Source organism: Microtus pennsylvanicus, chromosome 10 (assembly GCF_037038515.1).
Source record: "Microtus pennsylvanicus isolate mMicPen1 chromosome 10, mMicPen1.hap1, whole genome shotgun sequence".
Taxonomy (NCBI): domain Eukaryota; kingdom Metazoa; phylum Chordata; class Mammalia; order Rodentia; family Cricetidae; genus Microtus; species Microtus pennsylvanicus.
Window position 1 is genome coordinate 45948618 of NC_134588.1, and position 20629 is coordinate 45969246.

Below are 20629 nucleotides of genomic sequence, written 5' to 3' on the forward strand. Positions count from 1 at the left end.
GGGCAGATGCATATATTTTGGAAGGGGAATGAATAAGTCTTATTGGGTGCTGGCTAGCCAAATGCGTTGAACTTTAAAAGGATTCCTGGAGCTGTACGTCAACGGGTGCACCTTTCTGTTATGAAACAGACCAGGATTACCAGTGTCTAAGCCCAATGGCTGAGTGGGAACATTATTCTTCCCGAACCTTAAGAGTTTGGATTCCAGAAGCTAAAAGCAAATTTACATGTAATTCAGAAGACATACACATTGTAAAGAGAAGCTAGGCTGAATTGGGCACCCATGAAATCAGTTCCATGAGAATCAAGCTCTTAAAATAATAGTTCTTTATTGCCTTGTCAGATGGACATTTACTAAGAGTTCAATAGTGAACATATGTCATTGGCACTTGAATGATGACAAGCTGTGTTCAGGAGGCAGTCTGCTGCCCATTAAGAGAGAAATTCTGCTGCTTTACATGTATTATTCAAGACTAACTCACACGATAAAGCACATTTTGGTGGTCCTTCAGGTTAACTGGGGACAGGGACCCCTAAGCACTAGACCATGGGACTTTACTGCCCTGTTACTCCTTGCAGCACAGAAAGTTTTGCTATTTTTCAAGTTTGTAGGTACAAGTAAAAAGTGGGTAGGAATGACATTTTTTTGTTTTGTTTTTCAAGCCAGAGTTTTTCTATATAGCCCTGGCTGGCCTCAAACTCACAGAGATTGAGTGCTGGGATTAGAGGTGTGCGCCATCACTGCCTGGCCGTGAGTTTTACATGGAATCACAATCGAGGAGAGCGACTAGTCGGTGTGAGCTCTGGTCCCTAGCACACTGTTGAAGTTGCCTTTGGAAACTTTAGACAAACTGAAGAGAAGCCACAGCAAGGCTAAGTTACGTGGTGTTTGTCAGAGTCAGTGGAGTTTAAAGGTCAGACATAAGCAGAGCGATGAGCTACAAAACAGAAAGCTTCTGCTGTACAGAAGCCGCTCTCTTAAAGAGCTGTGGCAGCCTGTTTCTAACTATCATTTTCCAGAACAATTCACTGGAATGCTAAGAAAAGCAAAAGAAACCCCAAAGCATACCGAGCTGTAGCCATCTTTGTTTGCTCCTGCAGATGGGTAAGTAGTTAAAGTTTTAAGGGGTGTTTTGACTTCTGTATCCTTTAAGGCAGAATAAACACTCCATACACAGATCTGGTTGGAGAGAACACGGTTTAATTAAAGGCAAAGCTGATTTCAGCAGCTGCAGATCTTGCACAGACAGACAGGAGGAAAAAAAAACAAATTAAATCAAATCAAAACAAAACACAAAGGAAAGTTTATTACACAAAACCAGTTGAAGATTCTCCTCCTCTTCCTCATTACCCCATATTGAGGATGGCAAGGCAAGGAAGCCCGCCAAGAGTCATAAAACATTCCAAACACCAAATTCTCATGCAGACTGGGGCTGTAGATGGGAAGTGGGTACTACTGGGAGGAAGCTGGTAAATCTGTTGGCTGGTCTAAGGTGCAAGAATCAGGGACATTTCCAACATCGGAATGTTGCAGCTGTCTGAATGCAGAGCTTATGCACACAAACTGGGTAAAGGCAGCAGGGAAGAAACAGGGAAGAGGACAAAGGTGGACAAATGGAGGGGACTGGAGCAGCACAGAGGGTTTCATTTGCCATTGGGTGGGGGGTTTCACTTCTAGACCTTTCAAAAACAAAACAAAACAAAACCAAGAAAACCCAAATACCATGTCAAACTAAAAGAGCAATAGCATTAAGCCTGGGGCTTCAAGCACTCTTTCTGAAGAGCAATGAGCACTACCTCACCCCTTCTCATTGCTGGGGGACCCAGATCCCATGACACCCGGGTTCCTGATGTGCTTTGCTCTACAGCTGTCTTCCAGCTCAGTTCCTCCTAACTCCCGCACTCAGCCCATGCCCTCTGGAAGAGTAGACAGCCATGTGTAGGGACACACGCACGCGCGCACACACACACACACATACACACACACCTACCTCCCAGAAAATAATCCCTATCCTAGCACAGCAATTGGACATTTAGATTGTTTCCATAATTTCCCCTTAAAATATTACTTTTCCAGGAAATGACTAACAGAAATGCTGTCCTTTTGTTCCTACACAGAACATCTTCAGTCCTCTTTTCTCCCAATAAATATGAAATAAAGAGTTTATTCCTTTCTTTCGCCCTTTTCAAAGCGGCGTTCGTTGTGATTTCTTCTGTGCACAGTGTGCATTTGTCCCTGTTGCCTTCAATTTTGTTCTTGAGGTGAATGAAGGCTGGGAGCCTGCGATGGGCAGAGGCCTGGCTCCTCTGTAGCGATGCAGGCACTACTGCTTCCTCCTCTTCAGACCGTCTTTTGGGCCCCAAGTGCTGGCCCCATGCTGCTGCTTCTTGGCGAGATGTTGCACAGGTTAGGGATAAAACAATTATTAGGATACAGCATATGGCTAAAGGGGTGGAGACTGGTGCAAGAGGCTGGTAAGCAGGATGGGGACACAAAACCAACTTAACAAAAAATAACCACACTGAAAGCATCCACCTATTAAAATGTGTTCCAGGCTATGAATGGACTAGCCTGCCTTCTGTGAGACTGCTTGCTACGCTACTGCAAAAGTGTAGGAATCAAAAACATTAATTTGAAATCTTACAGCAGCCACCTGCTGGTCTAGCCCAGCAGCACCACCCACACTGCATCCTCGATTAGGGCTCGAGCACCTACAGAGTGAAGGGCATTTCCTGCTGGAGTTTCCAGGCTGGAGGAAGGCCTTCCAGAACCTTCTAAGAGGCCTGTACTCTCCCTTATGGAACACTCCCACTGGCTTTAAGAGGTCAGTTCCCTGTCCTGTCACCACCGACCTCTCACAGGAGCACAAACGGGACTGTCTTTGCTCCACACTGACTAGAAGTACACCTGTGTATGGAAGAATTCAGTGTGTTATTTTGCTACTGAGAGTAATAACAATAAAAGATGTTTAAGAGTAATTTCAACTACATTCTCAGTCAGCAAAGCACTCATAATGGATTCCTATTTTATTCCCCAAAGAGGAAAAAAGGACTGAGAAGTTCCTATTGGCTTCTCCCATCTGCCTTCCCTTCTCAGCTTCCACTTCCCACGTGTTGGGGACATGCGCGGTGGAGAAGGTGAGAGGCGTGCTATTAGTAACGGAGTGAAACAAACAGCAGCTCCTCTCTCCTCCGGAAAGCCCCGGGGAACCAGAGTTCCTGATGGGTTTTTCTTTTTGTTGCACTGCGAACATTTCGTGCACACTCAGCGGGCTGGTGGAACACTTACACCCTCTCGACAGCAAGAAACAGACAAGAGGGCTGCCACCTGCAGGGACTGTGTGGGCCAGTCCTGCAAACCCAACATGCCATGGTTTATGGAGCCTTCATTCCCTGGGTCGCTACTGTGGCCTCAGTGTGGAGGGTTCATGGCACCTTGTCCCCGCTGTTGTTTCTGCTTCTGCTGCATTAACAACTGCTCCAGAGCGGAGGGTCCAGGATGCATCATGGAACTGGACCAGATAGACTGAAAAATAGCCCAGAAAATTGTCAGCAGAGGTCAAATGTCTTGGTCATCTGACAGGGACTTATTTTAAATCCTAGCTAGTCCTAAAGGCATTTAGAGTTTATGTCCTCTAAATCCCAAACAACTCAGCTCTAAGAAAAAGTCACCAAGAGACTCATTCCTTAGATTATTTTAAAACTTCAAACAGTGAAAGTACAGTTTTTAACCCCAAGACAGAGTTTCCATATGTACCCTAGACTGGCCTGGAAAGATTATCCCTTCTAGCTATACCAGTCTGAGATTACAGCAAGTACCACGACCAGATGAAATCATATTTTAAGTTTTTCTACTAAAACTCATATGGCATAACAGAGTAAGTTTACTATAAATGTTTTAGGCAAACAAAACATTTAAAATTATATACTCTTAATTGGTCAAATAATTATATACTCTTAATTGGTTAAATCAATCACACCAAGATAAACCAAAATTTTAAGACAAGGATGAAACTAAACCCTTTACCTTTCTGGACACCCTGACACCACACTGAGTTAGCCCTCATGGAGGAAAGCAGAGGAACTTCCACAGCAGGAGCCTCGTGAAATCTACTCACCTTTAAGTTTTCCATGAGGACAGCGGAGGAATCCTCCATGGAGGGGCCGTGGCCTGTCCAGGTGCCACTTGGAGTGCTAGCCTGATGCCAACTGCTCTCAGATGATGATGTTGCTGAGAGATAATCAACGCCAAAACCACCCATGGCTAAGAGATGAAAGTGGGTAAGAATTCAGAATGTCTTATCAGTGGCCAATATCAAGCTCCAGGCAAAGTTAGAGCAAGTCATATCCTTTTTGCCTGGTAGAGAAAGAAATGGGATCTACCTGGTTTATCAGTTTTCCACCGATCTGCAGGCCGCCTATCCCTGTTATCTGGCGTTCCAATGGGTCCAAAATTAGAGAATGGAGCAGAATTATGGTTATGTGTTGGAGGAGAACTGGGCAGGCTGCTTGGGTTAGAGGAATGAGGAGACTGGCTGGCTGGTGTTGAATGATCTGTTAAATAATAATAACATATGGATATTAACAAGTGTTTCACAAACCAAAGAGCTGTTTCCTTCGGATGTGGTCATCCAAATGTGAATGAGAGCATTACAATAAAGCTTTGGAGAAAAGGCCACCGAGGCAGCCTGCCAGATCACTAACATGTCGGAGTGCACACATCCAAGTCCACCTTACAAAGAAAACAAACTGCAGGAAAATTTATCAGACATGCAGTTCTGACCTGTTTCACTTACATATTTACAATTTTTATCCATCAGAATGAAAATATCTTGATCTTAAGAATTATTATAAATTAGACTTTATGAAACTGAAACAAAAGGGGCATCTTGGCAGTTAAGAGCGCTGGGCACTCTTCTATAGAACCAGGGTTTGATTTCCAGCACCCAAAATCAAAACCATCTATAACTCCAGTTCTAGGGGTTCCAATACCCTCTTAGGGCCTCCATGGGCATTGCACACATGTGGTACACAAACGTGCAGACAAATGCTTACACACATAAAATAAAAATAAATCCCCAAAACATTTTTAAAAAGACAAAGAAATATGATAATATAGAATCTGACCAATTCTTACTCAATATGGATGAAAAGAAAAGGCAAATTTTATAATTTAAGGACTAGTTGATACCTGAACTGGCGGGAAGTGATGGAGACCAAGGGGTCCCTTCAAAAAGGGAGTACAATGATGTTTCTTGGGAGGCAACTGAGGGGTTCAGTTCTGCCTTGGAGCTGGTTGTCAGGTTTTTCCCATACACTTCATTGAACATACTGCTGTTTGGATATCGTTCCTGAAAGATGTAAGTTAACAGTCCAGAAAGAGATGAAGAAAGGCAGCATCACATCCACGGATGCTCAGCAGACCTAAAGCTTTCTTAGTAAGACAAACTCCCAAGACTAACTCCTTTCACTTTTGTCTTCCTCTTTACCTTTCTTTCATTCTGTATTTTGCTTTCCATGTAAACTATCTGAGGCAAAAAAACTGGGTTATTTGACTGAATGACTAAGCTCTAAGAAATTCAGCATAAGAAACTTAAAAGGCTCAAATTCATGATCTATAGGTCATTAGTCTGCCCCAATCAGACAAAGAAGGTAAAATTAAGACTCAAAAAATAATACTACACTGAAAAGAAGAAAATAATCTATACTAAAAACACTAAGCAAGATTCTTAACTTTACTTACCTGATTGACAGAGAATCCAGTGAGGGACAAGAAAGAAGATGAATGTGACATGAGTTCTGAAGGCTTCTCCAATAAGGATTTCTTTAGTCCCAGAAAAAAACAAAACAGTGATTCTTTCCATTTTAAAGTAAACGGATTATCAAAGCAAAAGATTACCACTATCAGTCCCTATCAGTCCCGTGTGTACAGTGTAAGACTCGGGAAAGGTTAAATTCATATCTGTCAGTATGATAACACCCCCCGGTTGCCACAGGTGAGGCAGAACCTTCTTTCTTAGGTTTATTTGGTCCAGTGCAGAGATGCAGGCAGAAACCAGGAGAGCCCGAGGTATGACCCTCAGGAATTCCCTTAGCAAAAGATGATAAATTATCCTGGCACGTTTTACTCCCTAAAATGTTAAGAATATTAATGTCTTTAAAAAAAGCCATTTAAAACCATTTTGATAGCTGGTTTTGTTTTCATGCTTCCTTTCAAGCAGATATACTTGTGACATACATTAAACTACTAAGTTGAGATTCTATTTAGTGGTCCTAAGGAAGTTACTGGAGCAGGGGCGAGAAAGCTGGTTTCTCTAAATGCATGCTATCATTAGATAGCAGTTTAATAATGTGCTCAACACTCATTACATGTAAAGCATTTTACATATCACGTTACTACACAAATATTACATTATCAACTATGTTAGGAACCAGAAGGGCTCTTGTTTTCCATTTTTTTTTTAAACACGCAAAAAACAAACATTTCAAGGCCCCACTTGTTCTAGCATCAGCTCTATTTCCAACCAAATGGGCAGGAATAAGTAAGAAGAGTTCATGGACAAGAACAGTGGACACAGGCACCACCCGCAGTCTCAAACACCAGCAGAAAGGTACAAGACAGGCACATGTGTGAGGCAACAGCGCAGCAGCCGAGCCGCTGAAGCCCCTATGCTCTATCCCCAGGGAGGGAAGGGAGAAACTATCATAAAGCTATTTTTTATTTCTCCTGATTCTATGATTAATACAATTCAATTCTCTAAGTATTTTATTGCCCTCTATTTATGGGAAAGAAAAAATTAGAGAAAAAAAAGTTCAAAATCATTTTATGTTGTATTAAGATGTAGCGAAGGGGAAGGGATTTCATGATGTATACCTTCCTTCCATTATTTATACCCCACACCCTCAATTAAAATATGATGTAAATACTAGTGAGCATAAAGAATGACATTCTGCAGGCTGAGTTCTAGAAGACTGTTTTAAAACAGGTATCAGTAACCAATTCTTACATTTTATTCTATATTATTCCAATCATTTGCATTCTAAGTCATTCATTTATAGTACTCTAACTGTTCCCAGAGAGTTTCATTTTTACCCATTCTGTTTTATGATTCCAACTTTGAATTCAGATTAGTGCTCTTTTATGGTTCAGTGAGTTGAGCAAGAAAGAGCCATCAATCAGTTGTAAAACGTGGAAAGTATTTCCTTTAATATTTAGAATACACTTGACTTGTGAGTTCAGCTATACATATTACCTAAAAAAGGAGTTAACTGGCCAGCATCACACACCAGTGCAAGATGCTTTCTGGCTAACCCATATCTGGGCTATGACTATAATCTGGGGTAACTAGAGTCAGTACCATTGCTACTACATTATCAGGTTAGTTTCAGGCAACACGGAAATATACTTTATATTCCCATAAAGAGGAAAGCCCCAGAAAAGAAGAGCTCACCTACACCAAGTATTATAAAAGCCTCAGAAAAGAAGCTGTTAGAGAAAGCAGCAGAGTTATGTCAAATACATACAAAGAGGCTTCGTCCAGGAAGAGAGGCGAGAGGACCCAGCAGAGCTGGGTAAAGATCAGGAGGGTTAGAAAAGATCAGCTCTTCCTCTTCCTCCAAGGCAGCCAGACTCTTTAACAGGTCCGGAGGAAGCAGAGGGGAGCTCTTGGGATCCTAGTGACAGAAAGGATCACTGTGAGATGCAATTAGGGACAAAAGCACATAAGAATAGTAGCATGATTAGTCCGACAACACAACTAAAGCCGAGAGCAGAGGCGTAATTAATTGTGATGCAGCATACAGACCAAAAAGCTGAAACACAAACGCAAAGTGACACAGCCAACAGAGAAGACCGAGTCCTAGAAGAGTAAGCTATGACTAGAGCAGGACACAGGTCAAGGCAGCTAGTGAGTAACGTGACACAGAAAGCAGCTCTTTCAAAGTTATACACCTGCTTCTCTTGAATAACAAGAGAAAGGAGATAACTGACTTTGTTTCACTTAAGAAAGCAATTTGTTTAAATATCCATGAAACCTATTTTTAAACTTAGACAACTCAACCTAAGTAAGGAGCTCTTCTCAGAATTATCTATCATGATGCCATTAAATTATTCTTCTGTCACACCAGTACAGGTCACTAATCAACTATTGAACTCTTCAGTTCCCCAAATTAAACATGTATGACTCTGAAGAGGCCAAGTCCTTTACAATGCCCATTTTTGATAAACTTCAGTGAATCAACTTGAGAAATCCTAAAGCTCTGCAACCCTAGGCCCATCTTGATGGAACATGGTGATAGGAAGGAACACACACCTCAAATGGCATCCTGGGCACAGGGTCCTGCTCTGGACGGAAGACTCCTGGGGACCGCTTGCTTCTGCGGTCCATATTTGGTTGCTGTGCCATTACTGCTCTGTTATCAGCCATGCTGTAGGAAGAATCCCAGTAGAACTCTGGGACCTTGACTTCTGAGGGATTGTGGTTATATGGCTCCATGGGGAAAGGCTTCATTTTTTTCTCTAGAGGCTGCTGCTGTATTACAGGAGGTTGCAATGACGGCTCAAACAGTTTTATAGGGTCTTGGGTCTGAAGGTAGTAGGGCTGTTTCACAGGCATAATTTTCCCTAGTGGGCCTTGAACCTGAGGGGGATTCCAAAGCTGTTTGGAGGCATCTGCCTGTTGATACTGAAAAAAAGAGATGGCTGTCAACAAGTTGAAGATAAATTGCAATCTTATTGATAGACAATACTCAGGATTCAGAGAGTAAGTCTATGATATTTTATAACTAAGACTCTAGAAAAAAAGTTTCCTTAGTCCTTAAGATATTTCAACACTCAGCAATTCTGAGAAGGACCTTGAATTTCCATCTTTATTCAGTTCAATTATTTAAGAAGTTCAATGAATGTGTATGTGAGACAGAATGTGCTTCACCCTTCTATTTCTTGTGTTGTAAGGACATACCATTTAAGATTGGCATCACATTCATCTCACCACCTCTTCAAGATAACAATTCTATTTCAATTCTGTTATTTATGTTCAAGTAAGAAATATTTTGGCACAGGGGATGGGGAGGATGAAAGCTGGTAAAGCAAGAACCTGAGTTCTGTACCCAGAACCCATGCAAAAATGCTGGTCATGATGGCACAAGCTTACAATCTCTGTGCTAGAGAGGTGGAGACAGGAGGACCTAGGGCCAGCTAGACTATCCTAATTGGTAAGCTCCAGTCAGTGAGAGACCCCGTGTCAAAGAACGTGAAGGGCATTTTTAAGGTTGACACTACGGCTGTCCTCCAGCACAGACACTCATGCATATGCATCCACCTACATCCTATACACTCACACATTCACATTATGAAAATAAGATTTACAGAAAATCTTTAATAGAATGAACAATTAAGTAGCATGGAAAAATGATAGTGAAGATCTAACACACCACCCTTTAAAATAAAGCAAGAAGGTAAATGTTCAAACTTCCTAACAACACAAAGAATACTCTTGTATTCACACAATCACGGTAAGCCTAAGCAGGAACAACCTTAAAATTTAACTAGTATTTATTAATGGCCAAACACTGAATTCTCTCGGCATTTCTCACTATTCTAGCTGGCTATACACACAACTGTTGCCTACCTGCTGGAATCCAGAGTGATGAGGTGGGCTTTTCCCCAAAGCTGGTATGACTTTTGTAGGGGATTGCTGTTGCTGAGCTAGAGCTTGAACCTGCAACTGGCTTGTAGACTGTGCTGTTGGCTGAGCTGGTAAAGATGTAAGGGGTGTCTGGGAAGGTGGCTGTGATTGTTGAGGTCCCTGGTTCATTGGCCCTGGTCCAGAGGGCCGTTGCTGGCTGTAAGGAATGTGGGACTGTTTCCCAGCTTGCACCTGGTTTCCTGCTGGAGAGTGAGCTGTAGACTGAAGAAAGGTTCCTGGGACAGAAACACCAGCTGGGAAGGTGTAACCTGAGCCCATAGAGAATGCCACAGGAGGGGGGATAACATATGTTGGGGGCGGGAACCCTTCAAAACAGAAGAACACAGCTTTAGTTCTAAGAAACTTAACAAAAGAAAGGGACAAAATTTGAGGGGAGAGTGTTTCTAACACATTATAAAAGCAACAGTCAACCACGCATGGTTTAAACTCAAATTAAGAAACACAGACTATAACTTTTCCTTTACACATTAATCAGACTCTCCTAAAGATGCTTCTCATGTTTAATGATAACAATTCCTTCATGGTAACTAACCAGTACTTATATGTAAACTATAAAAAAATTTGGCTCAACAAGAATCCTGTAAGTATTAGAGAACTTAAACTTCTTTCTCCTATACATTATAGCTTAGTAACATGACACTAACGATACAAAGCATCCAAGAACTGAACATAAACTCCGTACAGCTGAATTAGGTAGAGAATGTGTACCTACCTGGTCGGCTGGGAAGAGGAGGGAAAGCTCCGGGGTGATGAATGGGGATGAACTGAGAATTATTCGCTTGACTTGGAGTTTGAGTGACAGGTGTTTTCCTGGCTTCAGACACTGGAGTTTTTCTTAGTTCCGTCTGGGATTTTACCTATAATCAACAGAAGCAAAACTAACTATAAAAACCTGGTCCCCATGTGTTAGGAAAAACCACCCACTCTAAGAAAAAAATTTAAAATCTCATTATGTCCAAAGTATGCTGAAGAAACTTAAAGTCATTTAAGTTAAATACAGGAAAGTCAAGATAAATTACCAGTTAAAGAAACAAAGTCTTAGATTTACTAGTAGGGTTATTTTGCTTTCACATAACCACAGAAAAACTAAATAAGAAAAAGAAAAATACAAACCATTTGGTATAAGATACCTCATGTCAACAGGCTAAAAGCCTTGCCTAAGATCTTCAGCCATTTGGTAAGGGTCTCTTCATACTGAATTATGATTTAATGAAAACTATTATTTTACAGGTGACATATAGTTTAATTTCAACTAGGGAGCACTTGCTCAAGGCTCTTTAAACGTGTGAATACTTCCAGCAGCAACAAACAGGCCCAAAGTTCTAAACATCAAGCCAATAAAGAAACGCCACGTGCAGTGTTCAAGGTTGAGCAAAAGGCAAGAAAATAGACAGCAGTGGCCAGGCAGTGGTGGTGGCGCATGCCTTTAATCCAATTCTAGCACTTGGGAGGCGGAGGCAGAGGCAGAGGCAGAGGCAGGCGGATCTCTGTGAATTTGAGCCTAGTCTACAGAGTTCTAGGACAGCCAGGGATATACAGAGAAACCCTGTCTTGAAAAAACAAAAAGGGAAAGAGAAGGGAAAGGAAAGGGGAAAGGAAAAGAAAGAAAAGGGGAAAGAAAAATACAGTAGTTAATTGAAAAAGAGCTGATAATATTATGTCATGTGAATTGTGTGCCAAATTTTTGTTCTTATTTGTTTTGTTGAAACAGGTCTGCTAAGCCTTGGCTAGCTTAGAAGTTGCTATGTAATCCAGGCTGGCCTCATACTTGTAGCAATCCTCCTGCCTATCTTCTAAGTGCTGGGATTACAGGCAGGCACTGCCATGCCTATATGCCAGACTTACTTTGTTATTTATCAGTAGATTTGAAATGGATAGAGGACAGAAAAGGAGATTTTATTATCAGCATGGCTCTTATTGGGAGGCCACTACAGAGGACATATAGAATATGTTGGACTTAGTCCCCAAACATAAGTCTAGTTAACTTGATGGGTGGCGTGGGAAGTCATTCTGTCTATGTGTTGCTTTCATTGGTTAATGAATAAAGAAATTGGCTTGGCCTGATAAGGTAGAACAGAGCTAGGCGGGAAAACTAAGCTGAATGCTAGGAGAAAGGAAGCGGAGTAAAGGAGAAGCCATGGAGTCACTGTGGAGACAGATGTGCTAAAACGACCTCGTGGTAATATACAGATTAATGGAGATGGGTTAATATGTAAGGGTTAGCCAATAAAAAGTTAGAGCTAATGGGCCAAACTGTGATTTAAATAATATAGTTTCTATGTGATTATTTTAGGGCTAAGCGACCGGGAACCAACAAGCCGCCTCCCTTCAACAGATGGGATTTTGCTTTGTTATTTCTTTGCCTTTCCTTTGTACCCTCTGTTCAGGTAATTCCCTACATGTATGTGACTTGGAAGGTGGCTTCGTCAGTAGAATGCCTGCAAACATGTGAACTAGAATTCAACCTCCAAACCAACATAAACATGCCAGGCGTGGTGGCGTGCACTTAGAATCTCATCAGGGAGAAGGCTCACTTGCTAGTTAGTCTAGCCTAACTGGTGAGAACTAGGTCAACAAGAGACTGTCTCAAAGAAAACAGATGGCCTTCCTGAGGCTGATACCTGCAGTTGTTCTCTCACCTTCAGATATGTACACAAGTGTGTACCAGCAAACATACAAACCATACAAAGTGTGCTCACACAAACACTAAAAAAGAAGGGAACCACATTTTACTTGTCCCCCCTTCTATTAGGCAGTAAACTGAGGTATGTATCCTCATTTACAAGAGCCATCTATGAGAATTTCCCACAATGAACTATCAAGTCACATAGCTATTTAAGTAGTCACCAAAACATTAATGGTATTAATAAAACCGTCAAGATCCTTTTACACTATATAAAATTACTGGTATCTCTTTGGAAAAGCATAAAAAAAGGCTACAGAATAGCTGGGAAATGGTTTTCTCAGCAAGACTTGATATTACTCCAGGATATTATTTCCATACAACACTACTGGCTGGAACAGGTATAATGCAAAGAAAAGGTGCTTCAGTCTTTTACAAAAAAGCTTTACTTTGTACAGTGATTCTTTTATTTATTTATTTTTATATAGATTCACTATGTAGCCCTGGCTAGCCTGGAACTTACTATTCTGATCAGGCTGGTCTTTACCTCAAAGAACCACCTGCCTCTGTGCTGGGTTTAAAGGCATATATAAATGTGTATATATATATATAGCTATAAAGCTGTAATAAACCTCTGATTCTACTGGATGCTATGAAACCTGAAAACTCTTCTGAAAGATTAGTAAGTGATAATTCTACTTTCCAAAGAAAAATACAATTAGTGTGGAGCACTTAAAGAGAACTCCCTCAAATTGATAAACTAGCCATCTACCACAGCTCTTTACATACCTTCCTATGCAGTCAAAGAATGCACTTAAACTTCAGAATGGCCAATGTACCCATCTTTATGAAAAAACGAGAAACCTTGCCTTTTCTATGAGCCTTCCTCTACCTGCTTTATAGTTCAAATACAGCTTACCTGCACTGCCACACTCTGCTTTCCTGTTTCCTGTAACTTTCCTAAGGTGCATCTCCTGGTCTCAGCTCTCCTCTTGCTGCTGTCCTTCTTTCCATCATCCTTAGTTACAGTTATTCCTTTGCTACAGTCCCTGCTCACCTCTTTGGGAGGAAAGCTTCTTCCTTGGTCTCTGTTCACTTCTCGTGGTTTAACATTCTCTTTGAAGGTGACCACTGGTTTTTCTCCTGGGTCACAGTTGTTGCTTGGATTTCGGCCTGTAGACAGCACTGACTTCAGTCCCGGGCTTCCATCAGTAGCTAGTGACTCTATCACAGATGTTTCTTGTAGGATGAGGTTCTCTTTGGTTTCACTGGGGTCTTCTAATATTAATTCTGGAATTTCTGTGATAAATAACAATTTCCCTACCTCATTTTCACACTGAATCAACCTAAAAAAAGCAAGAATATGGATTTATTATGAAAAACAAACTAACTTCAACAAGTGAATATATTTTTAGGCCAAAAAAAAAATGATGTGATGGAAAGAGAACAATACAGATCCAGACAGCATAGACAATATTATTCAGTAACCAAGACTCTAATGAGTACATTTCACATCACCACACTCCATTCATTATTCTCCTGCCCTACCCGTGTAATAACTGGTTATATTTACAGAGACTTATGATACTAGTCTAAGTCCTTGACATAGCCTATAAGGTAGTTATAGATACTTATTTTAAAGAAAGGGAAGCTGAAGCTCAGAAATGGTAAGTTTAGTTATTTAAGCATGCAAGCATCCAAATGTACCGAGCATAGCAGAAATTTGAATATAAGCATGAAATAATAGTAACTGTCTCTGAAAAGCACACAATCCACCAGAAAGATGCAAGAAACACAGACCTAGAAAAGAACAGAGCTAGAAATAACTTGTATTTTTTTCCCTACACCAGCCATCACCTTCTGCTTTGTCTCTAACTAGTATCCCCTGCTCTGCCCTGATTGAAACCCATCAGCACATCCTTGCCATACAAATCACTCACTGAACCTGAGACTGTCCAATTAAATTCAAATGATACAGATGGCCTGTAACCTGGAGCAGCACACAATAAATAAGACTAATTCTTCTTGTCACAGATAACAGGTAGTGTAATAGTAAGAAGAGAGACATTTAAATAAACTATGATCACCAGGGTGATACACTACAAATATCGACTTAGTTCATCATCAATAATATTTACACCAAAGTTGAAAATATACATGAGGCACATGTCTGTCTGTGCTGACAAAGCGATCAAAAAGGAATGTAGGAGAAAGCCATGGGCATACCGTGGCTGATTGTCAGCAATCCATTTCCCTATGGAGATCAAACGCTGCTGTCGTATTCGTCTCTGTTGACCCTCTTTGTCTCCTGTAATACCCTGATGGCCTTTGGAAAAATCCAAGTTCCTAGAAAGGACAGAGTACATTTAAGAAGATTAAATACTTAAGAAATTTTCAAGACAATCAAATGCAAAAACTTCAAGATGTTTCTCACACAGGACATAGACCGCATATAATCAGTGGTGTTTGCTTGAATTTATACTTCCAAAGATTTCAAATACAAGAAACAAAGCAAAAACCAAATATCAAAGTTTATTATATTAATGTAGTATTTTTACTTTCTAGGTAAGAAACAAAAATAATCTAAGTTTTTCTTATTAATGATTCTTTTATTATAAGAATAAACTATTTTTTTGTTACTTGAATTGGGTTAAGATTAAACCCAGGTCCTTGTCCATGCCAGGCAAATGTTCTATCACTGTATGAAGACCAAACAATTTTATAAATACCTGTTTTCTAAATAATTTGACTAAAAAATAATCATAATGTTAAAGGTCTCTGAAGCACATTGATTATTTTTTATGTGTGTGAGTGTTTTGCCTCCATGTATGTACCACATGTATGCCAGATATTCCCAGAGATCAGAAGAGAGCAGATCCCCTAGGACTAGAGGAGTGTTAAGTGGTTTTTAGTTGCCTTGTAGGTACCTTGTAGTAATCAAACCTGGATCCTGTGCAAGACCAAAGAACCGCTCCTACCCATTTATTCTACTCCTGCGATGCCTGCTAAAAACAGTGTCAGTGTACTTTAAGACTTCTACTCTGGGCTGGAGAGATAAGGCTCAGTGGTGAAGAGCACTGGCTGCTCTTCCAGAGGTCCTGAGTTCAATTCCCAGCCACCACATGGTGGCTCTCAACCACCTATAATGAGATCTGGTGCCCTCTTCTAGCCTGCAGGCATACATGCAAGCAGAACACTTTCTACATTGAAAAATTTCCTAAACCAGGAAAATGTGCAAATGTCATAAATTATATAGACAGATGTCTAAACCAATGTGAAAAAAAGAGTTCCTAAAATCTCTTGTCAATAATTTTAAACGAAACAGAATTATTTAAGTCAGGGGTGATGGTGCATGCCTAGAATTTTGGCATTTAGGAGATGGAAGAAGGAGGACAGCAGGTTTGAAGACAGCTGGGCTACAAAGTAAAGCCATACATATCTCCTCCAAATCCAAAGCCATGAAGAAAGCTAACAGCTGAAGGGCACACAAAGTGAGAAAAGTCCCTACCTTCAGGACTAAACCTGATAAGCCTTATAATAAAACTATACAAAGAATAAAAAAGCAAAGTGAAAGAAGAATGGAGTTGCTTTTTTAGAATGTTCTTGTAAAATTGTTGTGTTTAATGCAGAAGGAGATAATGCACACACACAGAGAACAACTACAGGTATCTTTTCCTATCGCTCTTGGCCTTATTCCCTTGAGATGGTCTCTCACTGAACTTGAGTTTGACATTTTTATTTATTTTGTTTCCAGTTACACACTGGGGTTACAGGTACATTCAGTCATGCTTGACTTTTCATATGGATGCTGGGATTCACTCTAATGCTTGCATAAGCGTTCTTACAGCCATGCCCACACTGTCCTATCACTATTACTAATTTGGAAAAAAGAAAGTAAAGTATTAACTTTTAGTTAAAATGCAGTCTTTGCTGAGAATGGCTGGTGCAGCACATGACTATAATACTGGCATATGGCAGGCAGAGGCAGCAGGACTGCTGCACATTCAACACCAATGCAGTCTATGTAGAAGTTTCTGCCCAGCAACGACTATGAAGACTGCCTCAAAAATAAAATAGTTTGGTCTGGTAGCATACACCTATAATCCCAGCACTCAGTAAGCACAGGCAGGTAGAGCTCTGTGAATCTGAGGCCAGCCTGGTCTACAGAGTGAGTTCTAGAGCAGTTGGGGCTTCATTGTGGGACCCTGTCTCAAAATACAAGAATGAATGAATAACAGAAAGCTTCATCTTTCAGACATCTTTTAATCTTAAGGTAAGTTTAAAAAACAGAATTTAAGTAACACCAGGTAAAGCAATTTTGTTCCATTCTTTTGTTCTGCATTTTTTTAAAAACACTTCACACTGATTTAAAATCTGTGTGTGTGCACGTGTGTAAAAAACACACAGTAGAGGGTGTGTGTATGCATGCCATGGTCCACGACCCTCCCCACCCAATAAATGTTAAAAAGAAACAACACACTAAGGTCAAATCAAAGGTTCACCACATAGGCCAGATTCCCACTTTTTTTTTTTTTTTTGTCGAGACAGGGTTTCTCTGTAGCTTTAGAGGCTGTCCTGGAACTAGCTCTTGTAGACCAGGCTGGCCTCGAACTCACAGAGATTCACCTACCTCTGCCTCCCGAGTGCTGGGATTAAAGACGTGCGCCACCACTGCCCGGCTGATTCCTACAAATTTTAACACTGCAACAACTTCACAGCTAGTTACCTGAAAGAAGGTCTTAAAGCCAAGAATCCTTGTAATTCAAACTCTTCTGGAAGAGGTGTGGCTAAAGAAAGGAAGACAACAAAATTTGTAAACATTTTAATTAAAATCCCATTATTTGGAAGAGTAATATTTACAATATGAAAATATTGAATAAAAAAAGATATCAAAAGAATGTGTGATGTCCATTCTCTGCTTTCGTACGTCACACTCTGCTAAAGACAAGTCATCCAACAAAAGCCTGCATGACAGCTTTGGAATCTAGATAATCCCCTAAAATTCAAATAGGAAACACACAAGGAGCTGGCACAAAGAACTTCCTCATCAGCTGTCTCAGGAAATAGAGCTTCAGTTGGGTGTGGCAGTGCACGCCTTTAACCTCAGCACTCAGGAGGCAGAGGCAGAAAGATCTCCGAGTTTGAGGCCAGTCTGGTCTATAGAGCGAGTTTCAGGTCACTCAGGGCTACACAGAGAAACCCTGTCTTGGAGGGAGGGAGAGAGGGAGAGAGGAAGGGAAAAGACAAATTAATAAGCCAAAAGCTTAAAAAAGCCAAAATTAGAATACAGAGCTTCAGATCAGATCTACTAACCCAATGTTCAGGCTATAACATGACCAGTTATCCAGTGACATTACTAATGTCATTGAGAGCTTATAAGAAATAGCCTAAAAAAAGATCCAGGCGACTCAATGCAAATTACTAATAGAGAAGAGAGTGAAGCTCTATGTTGCTCAGTGCAGCACTATGTATGAGGAAAATTTAAACTATGAAAGTACATGCATGTGCACACGTATATTTGTGTTATCAGTGGAGGCCAGAGGACAACCTCAGGTGTCACCCTCAGGAATGCTGCCCACATCTTCTGAGAAAGGGTCTCTTATTGGGCTGGAGCTCATCAATTAGGTTAGACTGGCTAGCAAGTCTTATTCCTATGGCTAACAGAATTCCAAGACTTGGAGCCCTAGGAATCTTCTTGTTTTTGGCTTGCTGGTTCTGGGATTTCAGGTATGCTAGGAATTATTCATGTGGGTTCTAGGTCTGCAAACTCTAATTTCAAGGCATCCAAACCCTTCTGCTGACTGCTGCAGGCACCAGGCAATACATGGCATGAATATATATATATATATATATATATGCAGGCAAAATATTCATACATGTAAAATAGATAAATCTTAAAACAAACAAACAAAAACCCAGGACAACTTGCAATGATAAAGAGATGGGGAAGAAAAGGATAGAACTTAAACGACATGAATGCCTACTGTAAGGCCTATAAGAGAAGCTATATGCTGAGGGAGTTCAGGAGAATTATCCACATCTACCTACTTCATCAGTACCAGAAGTCAGAGCCTCTTTGAAATACTGAATTCAAGTAAAACAAACATACTTCACCAAAAGCCCAGGCTCCCTGGCTTTCAACCTACCCCGTGTGCTGGAGAACCACAGAAACAGTACACAATTTAGGCAGCTCTTACCATTAGTACTTGAAAGATCATCTTCATGGGGATGGAAACTATTTAGAAGAGAAATTAGCCAGGGCCAAATGCTGCAAATTAAAAAAATTTGTATTTTATTTTTATATGAGAAACCAGAACATTAATAAATTATAAAAATGGCATCTATTTAGAGTTTCTGGCTGGCCTAATTTATTAAACAAAACCAAAGTTTTAGAGTTCACAAAAATTTTATGTCAAAATAGCAGTATCTAAAAACCTGTACTACAAAATCTACATTAATATCAAAAGGAAACTATGTATCCCATTCATGACAATATAAAAAAGGAAGGCACTTATGTATAGAGAAAGAATTTGGAACTAATGAGATCAGGGGTCTTAATGAGATCCCATCATTTATTAATAAGTCACTTCTGTGTTCATGCCAGGTTAAAGCAGTAAATTCAGAAACTTAAACAACTAAGATATGCAGGAGAGGAACTTTCTACCACTGCAAAATCTTTTTTGAAACATTATTTCTACAATCAAAAGTACACTGAAAATGTCATTCATCACTAAAATAAAAAGTATTAATTAAAGAACTGTCTCAAATGTTCTGGGTAGTGGTGGCACAGACCTTTAATCCCAGCACTCGGGAGGTAAAGGCAGGCGGATCTCTGTGAGTTTGAGGCCAGCCTGGTCTACAGAGTGGGTTCAGGACAGGCTCCAAAGCTACAGAGAAACCCTGTCTCCAAAAAAAAAAAAAAAACAAAACAAAACAAAAAAAACAAAAAAAAAAACAAAACAAAACAAAACAAAAAAAACCCAAAAGATTTTTATGCCAAGTTCATTCTGAAATGTAAAAAATACCTCTTCATAATATAGCAACGGCAGCCTGGTCTACAAGAGCTAGTTCCAGGACAGGCTCCAAAACCACAGAGAAACCCTGTCTCGAAAAACCAAAAAATATAGCAACGGGGGAATACAGGAGTCACAAATTTCTATCTAAGACTTGTGTGTCTCACATGAAGAATTCAAAAATAAATGAAAGCATGCATAGATGTTTTCATTTCAATTTCCTTAGAGTAGGCAGAAAACACAGTCTTCATTTGTTCAAGATTGTTTTAGAAGGCAGTTCTCCTATGTCTATGAACATCAAATCAAACCACCTTAAAATGTCGTAACACTTACTACTGCCTTTCATCCACCACTGCTTCCTGAAAGATTCGAGGTCGGAGTCTTAGCCAGTCCATGGAGACCTTGACTGCAGGAAGGGGATAGGCATTGTAGGACTCCTGAGAATCGTTCTGGAGAGGACATTTGCACAGGATGCCAAGAAAAGACACTTGGAGAGTAGGGTAGAGAAAAAGATTCAGATTTTAAACAGAACACCAGTTCAAAATATCAATCAACTATGAGCTTTCTGCTATATTAAACACTCATGCATCTTAGTTTCTTTCTAAATAAATTTTCAGCTAGGCATGGTAGCCCACAGTTATACTCCCAGTACTTGAGGCTAAATAGGAGGACCATGAGTTTAAGGTCAGCCTGGGAATACACAGTAAGATTATATCAAAAACCAGAAAAGCAGAGAGGAAACATTTTCTTTTCTCTGTTCAAATATTATATAAAGCAGATGAGTATTAATACGGTGGTGGTGGTGCACACCTTTAATCCCAGCACTTTGGAGGTAGAGTCAGGCAAATCTCTATGAGTTCAGGCCAGCCTGGTCTACAGAGTGAGTTCTAGGACAGCCATGCCTGTTACACAGAGAAACACCGTCTCAAAAGCAAACAAACATAAAAAGAAAAAATTCAACTAACCAACCAACCAACCAACCAAACAAACAAACAAAAAAAAAACAAACCAACCAAACAACAAAAAACTCAAAGAGAATACAGGACTCATTTGGCTGTATCTATAACAATGTTTAATTATGCAAACTGCATCTTTCAAAGTTAAATGGTATAATACTCACTAAAGAGGGCCAGCAACTGGGTCCAGCATAGCTGTTCATCTTGGCTGTAACTATGCTGCTCTGTTTCATTGCTAAAGTCACGAAGATGATGAAGTTGAAACAGGTTAATGACAGTGACATGAACTAACTGCTGAGAGTTGAAAGCTTTTTGGAACAGCAGCTTCTGT

The 20629-nt window shown here is 40.3% G+C and overlaps 1 protein-coding gene across 6 annotated transcripts in view; it reads right to left on the bottom strand.

Annotated features, from left to right (window-relative positions):
* Positions 1 to 1180: 1180 nt before the first annotated feature.
* The window catches only part of Smg7 (SMG7 nonsense mediated mRNA decay factor), a 66852-nt gene continuing 47403 nt past the window's right edge, over positions 1181 to 20629 (bottom strand). For 4 of the 6 annotated variants that reach the window (XM_075988236.1, XM_075988234.1, XM_075988235.1 and 1 more), the window contains 15 exons: positions 20463 to 20625; positions 19676 to 19829; positions 18527 to 18597; positions 17056 to 17116; positions 14556 to 14675; positions 13387 to 13675; positions 10419 to 10563; positions 9629 to 10011; positions 8312 to 8683; positions 7524 to 7673; positions 5743 to 5823; positions 5191 to 5350; positions 4383 to 4553; positions 4118 to 4263; positions 1181 to 3525 (listed from right to left, as the gene is read on the bottom strand). In XM_075988236.1, coding sequence (XP_075844351.1) covers positions 3412 to 3525; positions 4118 to 4263; positions 4383 to 4553; positions 5191 to 5350; positions 5743 to 5823; positions 7524 to 7673; positions 8312 to 8683; positions 9629 to 10011; positions 10419 to 10563; positions 13387 to 13675; positions 14556 to 14675; positions 17056 to 17116; positions 18527 to 18597; positions 19676 to 19829; positions 20463 to 20625 — 2580 coding nt within the window. In that variant the 3' untranslated portion in view covers positions 1181 to 3411. The remainder of the gene's footprint in view (positions 3526 to 4117; positions 4264 to 4382; positions 4554 to 5190; positions 5351 to 5742; positions 5824 to 7523; positions 7674 to 8311; positions 8684 to 9628; positions 10012 to 10418; positions 10564 to 13386; positions 13676 to 14555; positions 14676 to 17055; positions 17117 to 18526; positions 18598 to 19675; positions 19830 to 20462; positions 20626 to 20629) is intronic. The other 2 variants (XM_075988239.1, XM_075988237.1) reach the window with 1 other exon arrangement.